The following is a 15,586-nucleotide window of genomic DNA, read 5'->3' as shown; positions in this document are numbered from 1 at the left end:
CCCTAAATGTATTTTTGGACCAGATCTACGAGAAATAAGAATCACCAACTATGTGATCTAGTATTTACAACCATACCAGCCACTTGTATTCTAGACTTAAAATGAGAACTGCTTCAAGTACTTAGACTCTGTGTCATATATTACTAGCTATACAAATTATTTTCTGTTATTTCTCCAGACATGTAGCACTCCGGACCGACCTCTATGGTGTTGGAATATTGGGATGATTTTTAGAAGCTCAAATTCACATGTGGTTACTGAAGTGGAGAAGCAATGCTCCTTGCCCATTTAAATAAGATATATAAGATAAACTAGAGCTTAGAAGATTGCAGAGAAAGAGAAAAAAAGTAGGAGAAATCTCTGTAAAAAATAAATGGTGGGTGGACTGTATTGAGATCATCTCGTAGGATTGTGGAAATTGCAGAAGCGTGGATGTGATCTGATAAAGGTACGAGAATAATGAGGCTGTAAAAGATGTGTTTATTGATTAAACGTAAAAAGATAAATGAAAATTAACTTTTAATTTATATGTTTGGATCATTTTTTTATATTTACAGGGTATAAAATTATTATTATAATAATAAATTATTCTAAATTATTTCTTAAAGTGGTCCTTTGCTTTCCTGTAAAATGAAATTTCTAAAATAAGACTAAAAAAAGTTGAGATTTTCTAACTTCTCATATTCTGTCTTATAAGTCACAAGTTCATTGATCAGTTTTTTAGGCAAACAATACCAATGTGTTACTGACTTGTAAGTCCAAAGATGGGCTTTTAAGCCCTGCCAATCATTTTGTCCAGCTTATTAAGAAAATCGATCAATTAGACTATATAGTATATTATGCATGTGAATCTAGATTCTAGAATGCACCTGTGAAGAGATACAATCTCCATTGGAAAGTCTGGATTAATTGTAAAGTTGAAAATTCTGTCCGTATTGTTACAAACATACGATGCATGGGGAGATAAAGAAATAGATCGAATCGAGCACATGTAGGTATCAGTTCTAATACGTCAGTGTAACAAGGCAAACTGAGATCAACCAAGATTTGCTTTATCCAGTATCAAACAGGTCGGTTCAGACCTCCACTTAGTTTCACCCAAACTAATATAATATAATATTAGCTTTTGGACCAAAGGAACTCATTTGATGAGAGAGAGGATCAGTTTGTTTGGAAGGACAAACTTGGAGGCCCTTCATTCAGAAATTATAGAAATCATTTCCCAACGAGAAACTGCAGCTCCTTGAAAATTAACTCATCTATCTGTCACTACAATAATTCAGAAACGAAGTAATCATCTATAAATTAAACTTTGATTAACAAAAATATATAACTATATTAAACTGCAGAAACTGCAGCTTCAAATTGGGAATTTTTCACCAAAGAATCTGTCTTATACACGAACAAACAAGGTGTCAATAAGAAATAAAGAAAATGACATTTGAGTTCTGGTGCCTCCAATGCAAACATTACAACATCAATGTATAAAAGTTTTCAAAATGGAACTAGTACAAAGTTGCATTATGAAAGATGAAGATACAAACTACAGACTTAATTAGAAAAACTGATATGAGATTTAGAAGTGATCATGCGCCAAACTCGTCACTGACACAACTGATGGACCAAGTTTCACTAGGAAAATACCAAAAATATGGAGATGAATGACTATCCCAAACGACAGGAATTGTTCCTAGCAGATTTCCATTCAGTTTAAAGAAAGAACATGCATTGAAACTTCCTAAGTGAAGAACACAGACACAGTTACCTGCTCCCCAACCAGTTGTATCGACGACAGCAGAACTGAACCAACTAAGAAATAAAGATTTTGCACCCAAGTCATGAATCTGTGTTGCTCTATCCATTGTCTCGTGGTCAATTTCGAATAATGACAGATGTCGGTCCAATGCAGGATAAGGATAACAGTTTATTACAGTAATGTATAGCTTATTGTCTGATGCCACCAACTTCAAAAAAGTATCAGATGAAACCGGGAAAGGGATGCTGATTTTGGAGAACTTCGGAACAGAACCTGCCTTCGGATTAAATTCTCCAAAACGTACATCTGAAGTCAAAACAAAGATTTTGCCATCAAAAATCTTCACATCTGCAATCTTGTCTTCTGTGTCGGATAAAACATATCTCTGCCAACTGCTGCCGCCACTTTTGGACAACAATATATAATTTTCTGTCTGAGAGAAAAGAACCATGAAAGAATCTGAAAGCCGAGCGGACCGACAGAGGAGAGCAGAAAATTCAAAGCAGTTTATGGCACCCATATGTCCAGGAAGGACGGGAAAACGCAGCTCATGTTTTGTCATTAAATTTACAAGCCAAAAGCCTAAGTTTCTGTCGATTGTAATCAGGTACCCACATGAGAAACCCAATAAGTTCTTGCAAGGCAAATCTGGCAGCATTGTTTTGTAACTTTTCATATCAAACATATTGTACAACACACAAGACTATTTTGAATACTTTGGCCGAACAACAACTAGGGGTTGCTGGTGCATCATACAATATTTGCGGAAATCAATAGATGCAGACCTCCAAGATTTACAAACACCGCTAAATGACAGGTAGTCCACGATACTTAATTTTACCAAAATTGACACCAGAAGTTCAGGAGGAAGAATTCCCCAAGCTCCCCAAACTGAGTCACCCGATCTCCTGCAAGTCCTTTTCCGTTTTCTTCCTTGTTTTACTGTTCGCGGAGCATTCCTGCTAACAAATAGAGAAACGAAGAACTCACCACAAAGCTAGATTGAGCATGCCCATTCAAATGAATTTTATCTAGAAAGATTTAGTAGTTTGCTGAAAACGGAAAGCATTATTTTTACAGATGTTTCTTAAAGACAGATTCATCCTTTGCAAGATTTAAAAGAACTTGATTTAACACATAAAGGAGAAACTAGAGTAGGATTGTTCCTTTTGCCAGTACAGTAAAAAGTTCTGCAGCTAGACATTAGAAGATAATAAAGCTTACTGGAAGCTAATTGACTGACGGTTCACATATTAAAATGCAAATCAGTGCATAGTTTATGTTAAGGCCACTAAAATCTAAATTTTTTAATCAGAACTGGATTAAGAGTGTGCATACTCGACATCTTTCCGAAATGAGAACTTCAACGTTCCCTAGTAAGAATGTAATCTTCCTAATGTACCATAACTAGATTTATAAGAGGTAGTTTGGTTAACATGTAAATCTCGAGGAATTTAAACTTTCTAGCAAATTGAAAGATTTTTTGGTTGACCGCTATATGGAAACTGGAAGTCTGGAACTTCCTAGGAAATTGGAATTCCCCACATGCATAATATAGAAACTTGCTTATATCACACCCCGGGCACCGAAAATTCCTACACCACAACCAAACATATTTGTTAACTTCCCAGGAACTTGATAAAGGAACTGGCATATGATACTTTTACAATAGCATTCTAGTTTACGTGGGCACAAGTATATACGTAATGCATACTTCAAAAGAAAGTAGGTAACATTAATTTTTGATTAAAATTTTAACTGAGTGAGGTAAATATAAACCATGTTTTTAGTAGAATCTCTTAGGGCAAGTCCAATGGTGTGCTATATCTTGTTCTATATCTATATTTTAGAACAAAAATTAAAAATTCCCTACTCCGAGGGTATTCTATATCTTTTTCTAAAATAGAACAATGCTATAGTTTGTTCAATATTTAGAACAAAATATAGATGGATCTACAATTGCTAAACCATAAAATGATGAAAAAATGTATAAGAAAGTATTAAAATTGTGGGGTCTTTGAAAGTTAGTCATATTTATATATATTTAAATGTGGTATGTATATGGAAGTTGTTTAAATGTGAAACAAGATTTGAAACCAATTGGTGCACAAAAAATCACTTTTTGATGCTAAATTATAGCAATAACTCCAGCTATTTTAGCACAACCAATTGACATGCTCTTATTGACTTGAGATTTAGCCAAGAAGGGTGCTCATGCTTTGATTTGTTGTATGCATGCACTTCTTGGGACTTGAGATTTAGCCAAGACTTTAGTCTCCCACACTTTTATACTCCCTCCGTCCCATTTTAATTGACCCTAATTCCTTTTTGGGACGTCCTAAAAAGATTGAACTTATTATACTTACTATTTTTGAACACTACTTTTCACTATTACACGCACTACCTCTCAATTTTTTACTCTCTTTTTATTAAATAAACACTATTACACGCAATATATACCTTCCTCCATTATCTCAAATCTATTATTAAATTTTGACAGGTCCCACCACTTTACCCACTTTTCAACTAAATTTACTCTTTTTTATTACCTTTTTCTTAATCTCAGTGAAAGTCAAACCAGCTCAATCTTTTTGGGACAGAGGGAGTATGTTACTATGTAAGGATCAGATGCCCCATACCAAGGATCAGATGCCCCATACCAGGAACTCCAAAACTTCAAGACACAATTTCTAATATTCATATACAGCAAATCCAGAACATAGTTACTTGAAAGTATAAAATGATTAAAAAATGTATGAAAAATTACTTGAAAGTGCAGGGTCTTTGAAAGTTAGTCATATTTATATTCAAAAGTGGGATGTATTTGGAAATTATTGCAATAACTCCATCTATTTTAGCACAACCAATTAACTTTATTCACTTGAGATTTAGCCAGGACTATTTTCTCCTCCCTTCCAAGGGGTGCTTATTCTTTTATTTGCTGTATACATGCACTTCTTGGGACTTGAGATTTAGCCACACTTTTGATTTTTACTACGTAAGGATTTGATGCCCCAAACCAGGAACTCCAAAACTTCAAGAAAAAATTTATAATATTTACATAGAGCAAATTCAAAACATAGTTACCTGGAATAGTCAACTATCAACCGCCCCGCCAAAAAATCACCAATCCGCCTCAGAACATTATTACAAAATGCCTTTTCCATTCCAGCCAAGGAAGGCCATTCAACCCCTTCCATTCTGCCTTCGTTGAAAAAATGGGCTGACTCTCTCAAGCTCTTGTTCTTCCTAATAACCATACAATACATAATGGTCAGACTGGAAATATCTTAGTTTTCCTTGTGCTTCTTTCAGACATTTACTAGTACTCTTTACAAGTTTGTAGAAGGAATTCAACTTAAATTGACATGTACAAAAAGTAAAAAGGGATATCCACAGAAAAGATTTTACTGTCCACATCTTTTGACAGCATGAAACCAGTTTTTTTTCCAGTCTTCATTTTCATTTTCGTTAGCATCATAATTAAACATAAATTTTAAGCATACGATATCCAATAATTCTGATTGAAAGGATCACACAGAAATCAAAAATGTCAAAAAAGTGGTACTTCATAGTACTTAGACCTTTTTCAGGTTTGTGTAGTAAACAAATTAAGTAGGGCATATACTGATGAATGTCTAAGTTATGTTACCTACCAAAATCGCTTAACAACTTAAATGGTTTTTTATAGCTTCTTTAAATATATATTATAGGGAAAGTTAATTATAAAGTCCCTGAACTATAGACACTTTTTTTTCTAGGTCCCTGAACTATAAATGTCAATTCATAAGTAATTCAACTCTTGAATTTTTCCGCCCACTCACCGGAAAGAAGCGTAGTCCACTCACCGGAAAGAAGCGTAGTCCACCGCAAATCGCCCTTCAGTAGTGCTCTCAAAATTTCTTAAATAAAAAAGAGACATGGGTTGACATAGGATTGATATATGGAGAGATGGACGGTCAAGATGTGGTGATAAGTTGGTGAGATTGCACTATATGGCGACACATGTTAGTATAAATATACCGCAGTACAGATCAATTGAGTTCGACCGGACGAGATCACTACCCCCAAGGCTTAATTACATGACCATTGACCGGACAACGGTGATGGACTAATATTTTTTTTCAAAAATACTATGATCCATATATTAACTTAATCACAATTTCACAGATTGCTCACATACATGAACTCATTTGATAAATATAAAACTGAATCCAAGATTAAGTTAATATATAGATCATAGTTTTTTGCGAAAATATATATTAGTCCATCAGCGTTATCTGGTCATTGGTCAAGTAATACATGTTGTATTGGGAATGTTTGACTTAGCTTAACAGAAGTGATTTCTTGCTTAAATTAAAGAAGTGGAGTAAAAATGAAAAGGAAATAAGTTAATAAAGTGTTTCGAAAAAAAGCTGTGAGAGAGTAGTCAGCATTCTCAGCTTCTTAAAAGTATTTTTACTTCTTTACACAAACGGGTAAAAAAAGCAGAAGCCAGAAGCAGAAACTGCTTCTAGCCACATTATGTTAATTTTTTATTTTTTAGGGTTTTAGGTGATTTTCTTGTGTGCATGGAGTAAGAAAAGGTGTGTCATGCTAAATAAAAAATTATAAATATCAATGATAACGTTATAAGATGATATTTGAATCCATATTTTCTAGACCTGATATTTGAAATATGATTGTATGAAATTATGATAAAGAGGGTACAATGGAGTAGTCATTTTCTACCTTAAAACTAAGCGAGGAGCTAGAGAAAAAAAACCAAAATACCGTGATTTTTATATATTACCTTTAAAATTAATGATCAAGAATCTTGGTCTATTATCTTTTTGAGAATGAGTGACCAATTTATAAATATTTGATGTTTATAATTTTTTAGCGATAATTGATAATATAGATGGTGGGGTTGTTTGTTTAATATACGGTAATATATATGTGTGGGGTTGGGTTGTACTCCCTCCGTCCCAAAATAGTTGTCACATTTCTATTTTTGTTGGTCAAATTGACTAAGTTTTGCCCAAAGATTATAACTTAATCACTCATTATTTTAAAAAACTGAAAATTATATCTTAAAGTAGATTAAAAGTTATTTCCGGTGACATATTTTTTTTATTTTGTCAATTGATAAAATATTAATAAATTTCAGTCAAACTTTAGTCAATTTGACCGGCACAAAACCAAATGTGACAACTATTTTGGGACGGAGGGTGTATATGATAAAATATTTTGAATAATGAAAAATTAAATTTTAGGAATGTTATTATCCAAAGAGTGAGTATTACCGTTACCTATTCTGAGAATGTGTATTTGTGTTTTTAAAAATTAATTTATATATATTGGTCTTCTTAAAAATTAATTTATATGTGACACCCATTTTGAGAATGAATATATAGGGATACCCATTTAAAGAATGTGTATCATAGTGGTCCATCTACTTGAAAATTGATTTTCTTGTAAAAAAAAGTTAAAATGTGATATATTTAGCTTTCTCGTACTTGAGACTTAGAGCATTTCCAAGAGACTCTTAAATGAGCTCTTAAATTGAAATTTCAGTAGGGAGAAAGAAATTTTTGGTGCAAGAGACTCTTAGTAGCTCTTCATGTCACTAAGAGACTCTTGTTTCTCTCTCCTCTCTCCTCAAAGTTAAGAACCACTACAAAACTCTTAACTTATTTTTGACAATAAATATTCATTGCCTCCAATTACATTTGAGTTTGTGACATATACCAGTCAAACAAGAATAAAATATTAACTTAAGAGCAAGTATAAAGAATATTGTTGGAATTGAGACTCCTAAATTTGCATCAACTTACTAGAAGTCTAATATTTTATATATAATTTAAGAGTGGGTTAGGAGGCTATTGGAGATGCTCTATCAAATCCTTACTGCATCAAAAAATTACCATTAAAAGTCTGGCTGATTTGAAGTATTTACTTAGCATTGAGATTCTTAGAACTGAAGCCGGAATTCAGTTAGATCAGAGGAAGTATATATTGAATTTATCAGCTAATACTCACTTGGCTGCTGGTTTTCCATTATTAAAAGGCTTGCATCCAAGCACAAAGGATGTTTTAAAGTTGCCTGACCCAGAAGTGTATAGAAGATTTATCAGGAAATTGCTCTATTTGATCCTCTTTGATGCCTAGCTTGAAGGGGGTATTGATCTATGTACATGTATTGTAAATAAATGTTCTAGAAGCTTCCAGCTACATAGTTAGTTAGAGTAGTTGTAGGAATATTCTGTTAGTGTTGTTAGTATATATACTTGTAAATACAGCTTATGGAGCAACAAGTCAATTTTAACAGTTTCATTCTGTTCAGCTCTCCCTAACAAACTTGAATCACACTAATGAAGATCAAATAAGCTTTCTCTTAATATATTCCGCTCCCTTAATGCGCTGAAAGTGCTAAGTGATGGGATTTCTCTTCTCCCAAAACAGTGCGCAATTGTTGATTGATAAATAATTTAACTTTTAGGCACTGAGGATAATGAAGCTTTTTGCTGATCAACACTCGAGAGGCAAATTCTCTGTCTCGGTGCTTAGTTGCTTCCATGTATTTTATTAAATTTATGGTTGTTGAAACAATTAATTTGTATACGACATAGTGGTGATTACGCAATACAGGCCAAGTAATTTTTTGAACTAGGGTTTGTGGTTGTTAAGGAGAACTAGGGATATGGTTTACCCCTTATCCCTATTTTTAGCATATATATAGCTCTATTTTTAGCATTTATTGTTTACTTTACACCATTTTTTGCTTCCCTTAGAATCCCTAGATATTTTTTGGATCAGATCTACACGGAATAAGAATCACCAACTGTGTGATCTAGCGTTTACAACCATACCAGCTTCTTGCATTCTAGAGTTGAAATGAGATTTAATTGAAGTACGTAGACTCTATGTCATATTTTACAAGCGATACATCTTATATTCTGTTATTTCTCCAGACATGCATGTAGCACTTGCGACCAACCTCTATGGTGTTAGGATATTGGGATAATTTCTTTCTAAATTCATGCAAAGGCGTAATGGTGCTACTCCCTTAGAAGCGATTCCTAGAAAAAGGTGTAATCGTAATACAAACAGGAGGCGAATTTGAGAAATAGAGATCCAAAATACTGAATGAGGACAACACTGCAAGCACTCCCAACATGTATAGGTCTAAAAAATTTAAATTAATCGCACACTTCTACCATGAGTTCAACACGGCAGGAACAAACAAATGCGACTTCTTCCAGAGAGAATTTCTCAGAACTTGTTCATGATGACTCAAAAGATTTGTGAGTTTGGCTGCTACTTAGTCATGAAAGTGATCTCTGAAAATTGATTCAGAAACCAATGCAAAAGATGGATGTAATCTTTATAGAAGTGGAGAAGCAATTTTCCTTGCCCATTTAAAATAAGATATAGAAGATAAACCAGAGCTTAGACTATTGCAGAGAAAGAGAAAAAAGTAGAAGAAATATCTGCAAAAAATAAATGGTGGGTGGACTTAATGTATTAAGATCATCATGTAGGATTGTGGAAACCGCAGAAGTGATGATGTGATAAAGGTACCGGAATATTGAGGCGGTTTGGCATAACCATGTGCATATTGATTATAAATAAAAAGTCATACCATACAAGTGAAAATTATCTTTTAATTTATGTGTTTGGATCATTACTTTAATATTTACGAAGGATAAAAATTATTAACATAATAATAAATTATTATAAATGATCTTTTAAAATGATCCTTTATTTTTTGTAAAATCAAATTTTAAAAATAAAAATAATTTATTAAAAAAAGTTAAGATTTTCAACTTTTCGGATTTAGCTTATAAGTAAGAAGTTCACTGATCAATTTTTTACACAAACAGTACAAATGAGTTACATCTGAGTACTTATAAGTTTGAAAGATGAGGTTTTAAGCCCAACCAAACACCCCAATATCTTTTTGTCTGGCTTATTAAAAAAAAATCGAACAATTATACTGAACAGTAGACTATACATATGAATCCAGAATGCACTTACGAAGAGATACAATCTCCAGTGGAAAGTCTGGGTATGGTTGTAAAGTTGAGCAAGAATAGTTTTGCCAAGACTCATTTGAACAAGAGGAGTTTGTTTGGAAGGACAGACTTAAAGGCCCTTCATTCAGAAATTAAGGAGTTGGTTTAAGTAAGCAGCACTTGATGACACAGCGGCTGGAAAAAGAGTTGGACATGCAAAGATCTAGCAGGAAAAAGAGATGGAAGAAACTGCATCTCCTTCTTGAAAATTAACTTATCTGTTTGTCACTACCATAATTCAGAAATAAAGTAATCATCTATAAATTAAAGTTTGCTCAGTAAAAATATATAACTATATTAAACTACAGCTTCAAATTGGGAAATTTTTCCTTATGAATCTGTATTATACACGAAAAGACATGGTGCCAATAAGAAATACAAAGAATGACATTTGAGTTTTGTCTGGGGCCTCTAAGGCAAACATTACAGTTCCATAATGTAAGATGAAGATAAAAACTACAGACTTAATGAAAAAAACTGAATGAGATTTAGAAGTGATCATGCGCCAAACTCATCACTGACACAACTAATTGACCAAATTTCACTAGGAAAATACCAAAAATATGGCAATAAATGACCATCCCAAACAACAGGAGTTGTTCCTAGCCGATTTCCATTCAGGTTAAAGAAAGAACATTTATTCAAATCTTTAAAGTGAAGAAGACAGACACAGTTACCTGCTCCCCAACCAGTTGTATTGACGACAGCGGAACTGTACGAACTAAGAAATAAAGATTTTGCACCCAAGTCATGAATCTGTTTTGCTCTATCCATTGTCTCATGGTCAATTTCGAATAATGAAAGATATCGTTCCAATGCAGGATATAGATGACTATTCAATACAGTCATGTATAGCTTATTGTCTGACGCTACCAACTTCAAATACATATTAGATGAAACCTGGAAAGGGATTCTGATTTTGGAGAACTTCGGAACAGAACCTGCCTTCGGATTAAATTCTCCAAAACGTACATCTGAAGTCAAAACAAAGATTTTCCCATAAAAAATCTTCACATCTGCAATCCTGGCTTTTGTGTCGAATAAAGCATATCTCTGCCAACTGCTGCTGCCACATTTGGATAACCAAATATAATTTTTTGTCCGAGAGAAAAGAACCATGAAAGTTTCTGAAAGCCGAGTGGACCGAAAGAGGCGAGCAGAAAATTCAAACCAATTTCTGTCACCCATATCACGAAGGAAGGGAAAACGCAGCTCATGTTTTGTCATTAAATTTACGAGCCAAAAGCCTAGGTTTCTGTCAATTGTAATCAGGTACCCACATGACAAACCCATTAATTTCTTGCAAGGCAAATCTGGCAGCATTGTTTTGTAACTTTTCATATCGAACATATTGTACAATACACAAGACTTTTTTGAATACTTTGGCCGAACAACAATTAGGGGTTGCTGGTGCTCCATACAATATTTGCGGAAATCAATAGATGCAGACCTCCAAGATTTACAAACACCACTAAATGACAGGTAGTCCATGATACTTAACTTTAACAATATTGAAACCAAAAGTTCAACAGGAAGAATGCCCCATGCCCCCCAAACTGTGTCACCCGATCTCCTGCAAATCCTTTTCCGTTCCCGTCCTTGTTTTACTGTTCGTGGAGCATTCCTGTTAACAAATAGGGAAATGAAGAACTCACCACAAAGCTAGATTGAGCATGCACATTCAAATGAATTTTATTTAGAAAGAGTCAGTAGTTTGTTGAAAACAGAATGCATAGAGGAGAAACTAGACAGAAGATAATAAAGCTTACTGGAAGCTAATTTACTGAAGGTTTACATATTAAAATGCAAATCAGTGCATAGTTTATGTTAATTAAGGCCACTAAAATCGAATTTGTTTTCAGAACTGGATAAAGGGTGTGCATACTCAACATCTTTCCGAAATGAGAACTTCAACGTTCCCCAGTAAGAATCCAATCATCCTAATGAACCATAACTAGATTTATAAGAGGCAGTTTGGTTAACATGTAAATCTCCAGGAATTGAAACTTCCTAGCAATTTGAAGATTTTTTGGTTGACCGCTATATGGAAAGTGGAACCTCCTCGGAAATTGGAATTTCCACATACGTAGAAACTTTCTTATGTCAAACCCAAGCACTGCAAATACCTACACCACAACCAAACATATTTTTTAACTTCCCAGGAACTTGATAAAGGAACTGGGAGGCCACATTGGAGAATTTAGAATCAAGGTCCAACTGGCATATGATACTTTTACGATAGCAGTCTAGTTTACAAAGGCACAACTATATACGTAATGCATACTTCAAGAGAAAGTAGGGAACATTCAAATTAAAGTTTTAGTAGACAATGATGGTGTTCTTTATATTGTTCTATGTCTATATTATAGAACAAAAACTAAAATTCTCTACATCAATGGTGTTCTATATCTTGTTCTAAAATGGAGCAATGCTATAGTTTGTTCAATATTTAGAACAAAAGATAGAGGGAGCTATAAATATTGCTAAAGTATAAAATGATGAAAAAATGTATTAAAAAGTACTTGAAAGTGTGGGGTCTTTGAAAGTTAGTTATATACTTATATTTATATTCAAAAGTAGGATGTATTTGAAGAAGTTTAAATTTGAAACAAGAATTGAAACCAACCATTGGAGACATGGTGCTATTTTAGCACTAAATCACTTTTTGATGCTAAATTATAGCAATAACTCCATCTATTTTAGCACAGCCATTGGACATGCTCTTATTCACTTAAAATTTAGCCAGGACTTTATTCTCCCCCCTTCCAAGGGGTCCTTTTGCTTTGAATTGCTGTATACATGCACTTCTTGGATTTTGTGGCCTTAATATTAATTAAATTAGGTTCAGTTGCCCACACTTTTGATTGTTACAACGTAAGGATTAGTTGCCCCAAACCAGTAAGTCCAAAACTTCGAGACACAATTTATAATATTTATATAAAAGCAAATTCAGAACATAGTTACCCGAAATAGTCAATTATCAACCTCCCCGCAAAGAAATCAACAATCCGCCTCAGAACATTATTACAAAATGCCTTTTCCATTCCACCCAAGGCAGGCTTTTCAACCACTTCCATTCTGCCTTCGTTGGAAAAATGGGCTGATTCTCTCAAGCTCTTGTCCTTCCTAATAACCACAGAATACATAATAGTCAGACTGGAAATATCTTTCATTGTGCTTCTTTCAGACATTTACTACTACTCTTACAAGTTTGTAGAAGTAATTCAACTTAAATGGACAAGTACAAAAAAAAAGGGATATCCACAGAAAAGATTTTTACTATCCACATCTTTTGACAGCATAATACCATTTTTTTTCAGTCTTCATTTTCTTTTTCATTAGCATCCAAAATTCTAAGCATACGACATCCAATAATTCTGATTAAAGGGTCACACAAAAATCCAAAATGTCAAAAAAGTGGTACTTCAAAGTACTTAGACCACTTTCAGGTTGCTTTAATAGACACATCGGAATGTCTAAGTTAAGTTACCTACCAAAATCGCTTTACGATTTAAGTGGTGTTTTACTCTAATGAGAACCCTTAAAATGAGAACTTAATGAGAACCATGTCGAAACATAATGGCTTAGATTAGTTGTCATATCTCACATAGATATGGGGTTCTAATTTGAGCACCTGCCAATATGTGTGTGTATATATTCACAACAAAAATGTGGACATGCTCCAAATGCTGTCTAGTTCCTCAAGTGTTATGTTTCTTACTGTCTACATAGTATCACAGTGACTAATATAACTAAAGCAACAATCAACACTGTGAAGTCTTTGGACTAACGGGCTTCTTTTATAAATAACAGGTCACGAAGCATATTGTCGGTTATGCTAGTTGGAAGAACATTAGCTTGACTTGGGCAGCTATTAGTAAGCCCAAAATAATTATTTAAATTGCATACTCGAAATCTTGGCATGTTTCATTCATAAAAACAATTGCATGCACAGATATTGTAATTCTTAGTAGACAAGCGATACAATGAAATGTGAAAGCACGACTAGTGTATTAAGAATATGTTCTATTTCACACTACCATCAAGTAAATTCAGGTTTACATACCCGCAAAGTAACAGAGGAAGACACAGAGAAGAAGAAGAGGAGTTAAGCAAATTTATTTTAACCCTACACAGCATGTCACACTAATTTGTTCCTGCAGCAAATTACGTTCTTCCAAAACATTCAGTAAATATGTGAGAACCATATAATGATTGTCTTAATATTTACAAGTGTCAGATCATACACCGCTATTTCCTTAATTGATCTCATCAAGTCAAGATATCATAACAACAAGATAATATTGATATGTATTAGATTTTAACACATTTAACGGTAAATTAAAGGAAACAATCAAGTAAAACTGATCAGAAAATTAATATTACCACACTATTAGGCAGGTTTAGAAACTTAATCAATATACTTATTACATGAATAAAATTGGAGTATTGGATTTTTATTTATTAAATTATTTAAGAGAAAGCCAAAGCTTCTTACAGTTTTGCTTTATCAATTCCTTCCAGGATTGGACTAAATTAAGCTAACATCTAGTTGTGATGTCCGGCAAAACAAAAATTAACATCACTCTAGTAAACAAAATCTACAATCCTCTAAAGGGGAGATTTACTTGTTGATCAAATTATACGGGCAAAAACTGAACAGAAACAGCAATGGTATTCGCCAACTCACCTGAAATTTACCCTAGTCCGCCGCAAATTGCCGTCAAGCAGTGCTCTCAAAATTTCTTAAATTAAAAATAGACCTGGGTCGACATAGGATTGATATGTGATGAGATGGACGGTCAGGATATGATCACTTGAGGTGGGCCAGATCGAGATCACTAACCCACCACTGATCATTTGAGGTGGGCCGGATCAAGATCACTAACCCAAAGGCTTATTACATGACCAATGACCGGATAACTGTGAGGAACTGATATGTATTTTCAAAAATACTATATCCATATATGAACTTAATCGCGGATTTACTTATATTTTAATTGAATAGTTCATGTATGTGAGAAAGTGGTGACATTTGTATTTGGTGTTACACACTAATTATATCTAGGCATTATTAATCTTATAAAAAATGGACAAAGAATTATTAGATTTGACCCCAATGATCCCATGGAAATGACAATATCAAATTGCAAAGTTACCAATTTTGTGCCTGTCACAACTTGCTCATATACATGAACTCTTTCGATAAATATAAAAGTTAATCCGCGATTAAGTTAATAAATGGATCATAGTATTTTTGAAAATATATTAGTCCCTCAGCGTTATCCAGTAATTACTCAAGTAATAGGCCATGAGGGTAGTGATCTCGATCCGCCCACCTCAAATGATCTGTAGCGGGGGTACATCTATACTAACATGTGTCGTCATATGGTGCAAGTCTCACCAACCCATCACCTTATCACGACTGTCCACCTCAGCATATATCTTATCCTATGTCAACCCAAGTCTCTTTTTTATTTTAAAAATTTTGTGAGCACTACAGAAGGGCGATTTGCCGCGGGGTAGGGTAATTTCAGGTGAGTTGGCGAGTTCCATTGCCATTTCTGTTCATTTTTTGCCCGTATTATCTGATTGACAGGTAAATCTTCCCTCAATAGGATTGTAGATTTTGTTTACTAGAGTTCTATTAATTTTTGTTTAGCTAGAGATCACAACTAGATTTAGCGTAATTTAGTCTAATCCCAAGACCAGTAGGAAGGAAATGATAAAGCGAAATTATAAGAAGTCTGGGCTTTCTCTTAAATGATTTACA

At 33.9% G+C, this 15,586-nt stretch overlaps 1 protein-coding gene across 1 annotated transcript; it reads right to left on the bottom strand.

Moving 5' to 3' along the window:
* Positions 1–9,918: 9,918 nt before the first annotated feature.
* Positions 9,919–12,945, bottom strand: LOC108207462 (uncharacterized). Its single transcript, XM_064086311.1, has 2 exons — positions 12,778–12,945; positions 9,919–11,437 (listed from the first exon to the last, which is right to left on the bottom strand). Exons 1-2 carry the CDS (start codon positions 12,888–12,890, stop codon positions 10,312–10,314), a joined length of 1,239 nt encoding a protein of 412 aa, XP_063942381.1. The 5' UTR covers positions 12,891–12,945; the 3' UTR covers positions 9,919–10,311.
* Between the last annotated feature and the right edge of the window lie 2,641 nt (positions 12,946–15,586).

The sequence above is a fragment of the Daucus carota genome, chromosome 2 (genome assembly GCF_001625215.2).
Source record: "Daucus carota subsp. sativus chromosome 2, DH1 v3.0, whole genome shotgun sequence".
Taxonomy (NCBI): domain Eukaryota; kingdom Viridiplantae; phylum Streptophyta; class Magnoliopsida; order Apiales; family Apiaceae; genus Daucus; species Daucus carota.
Note: the sequence above shows the minus strand (reverse complement) of the source record. Positions and strands in the feature narration are given on the sequence as shown.

Excerpts from the sequence above, each read along its gene's own strand:
- LOC108207462 (XM_064086311.1), bottom strand. The coding sequence starts at position 12,890 with ATGGAAGTGGTTGAAAAGCCTGCCTTGGGTGGAATGGAAAAGGCATTT. Across the intron at positions 11,438-12,777 it reads TTGATAATTGACTATTTCGG|GAATGCTCCACGAACAGTAA; the intron begins GTAACTATGTTC and ends ATTTGTTAACAG.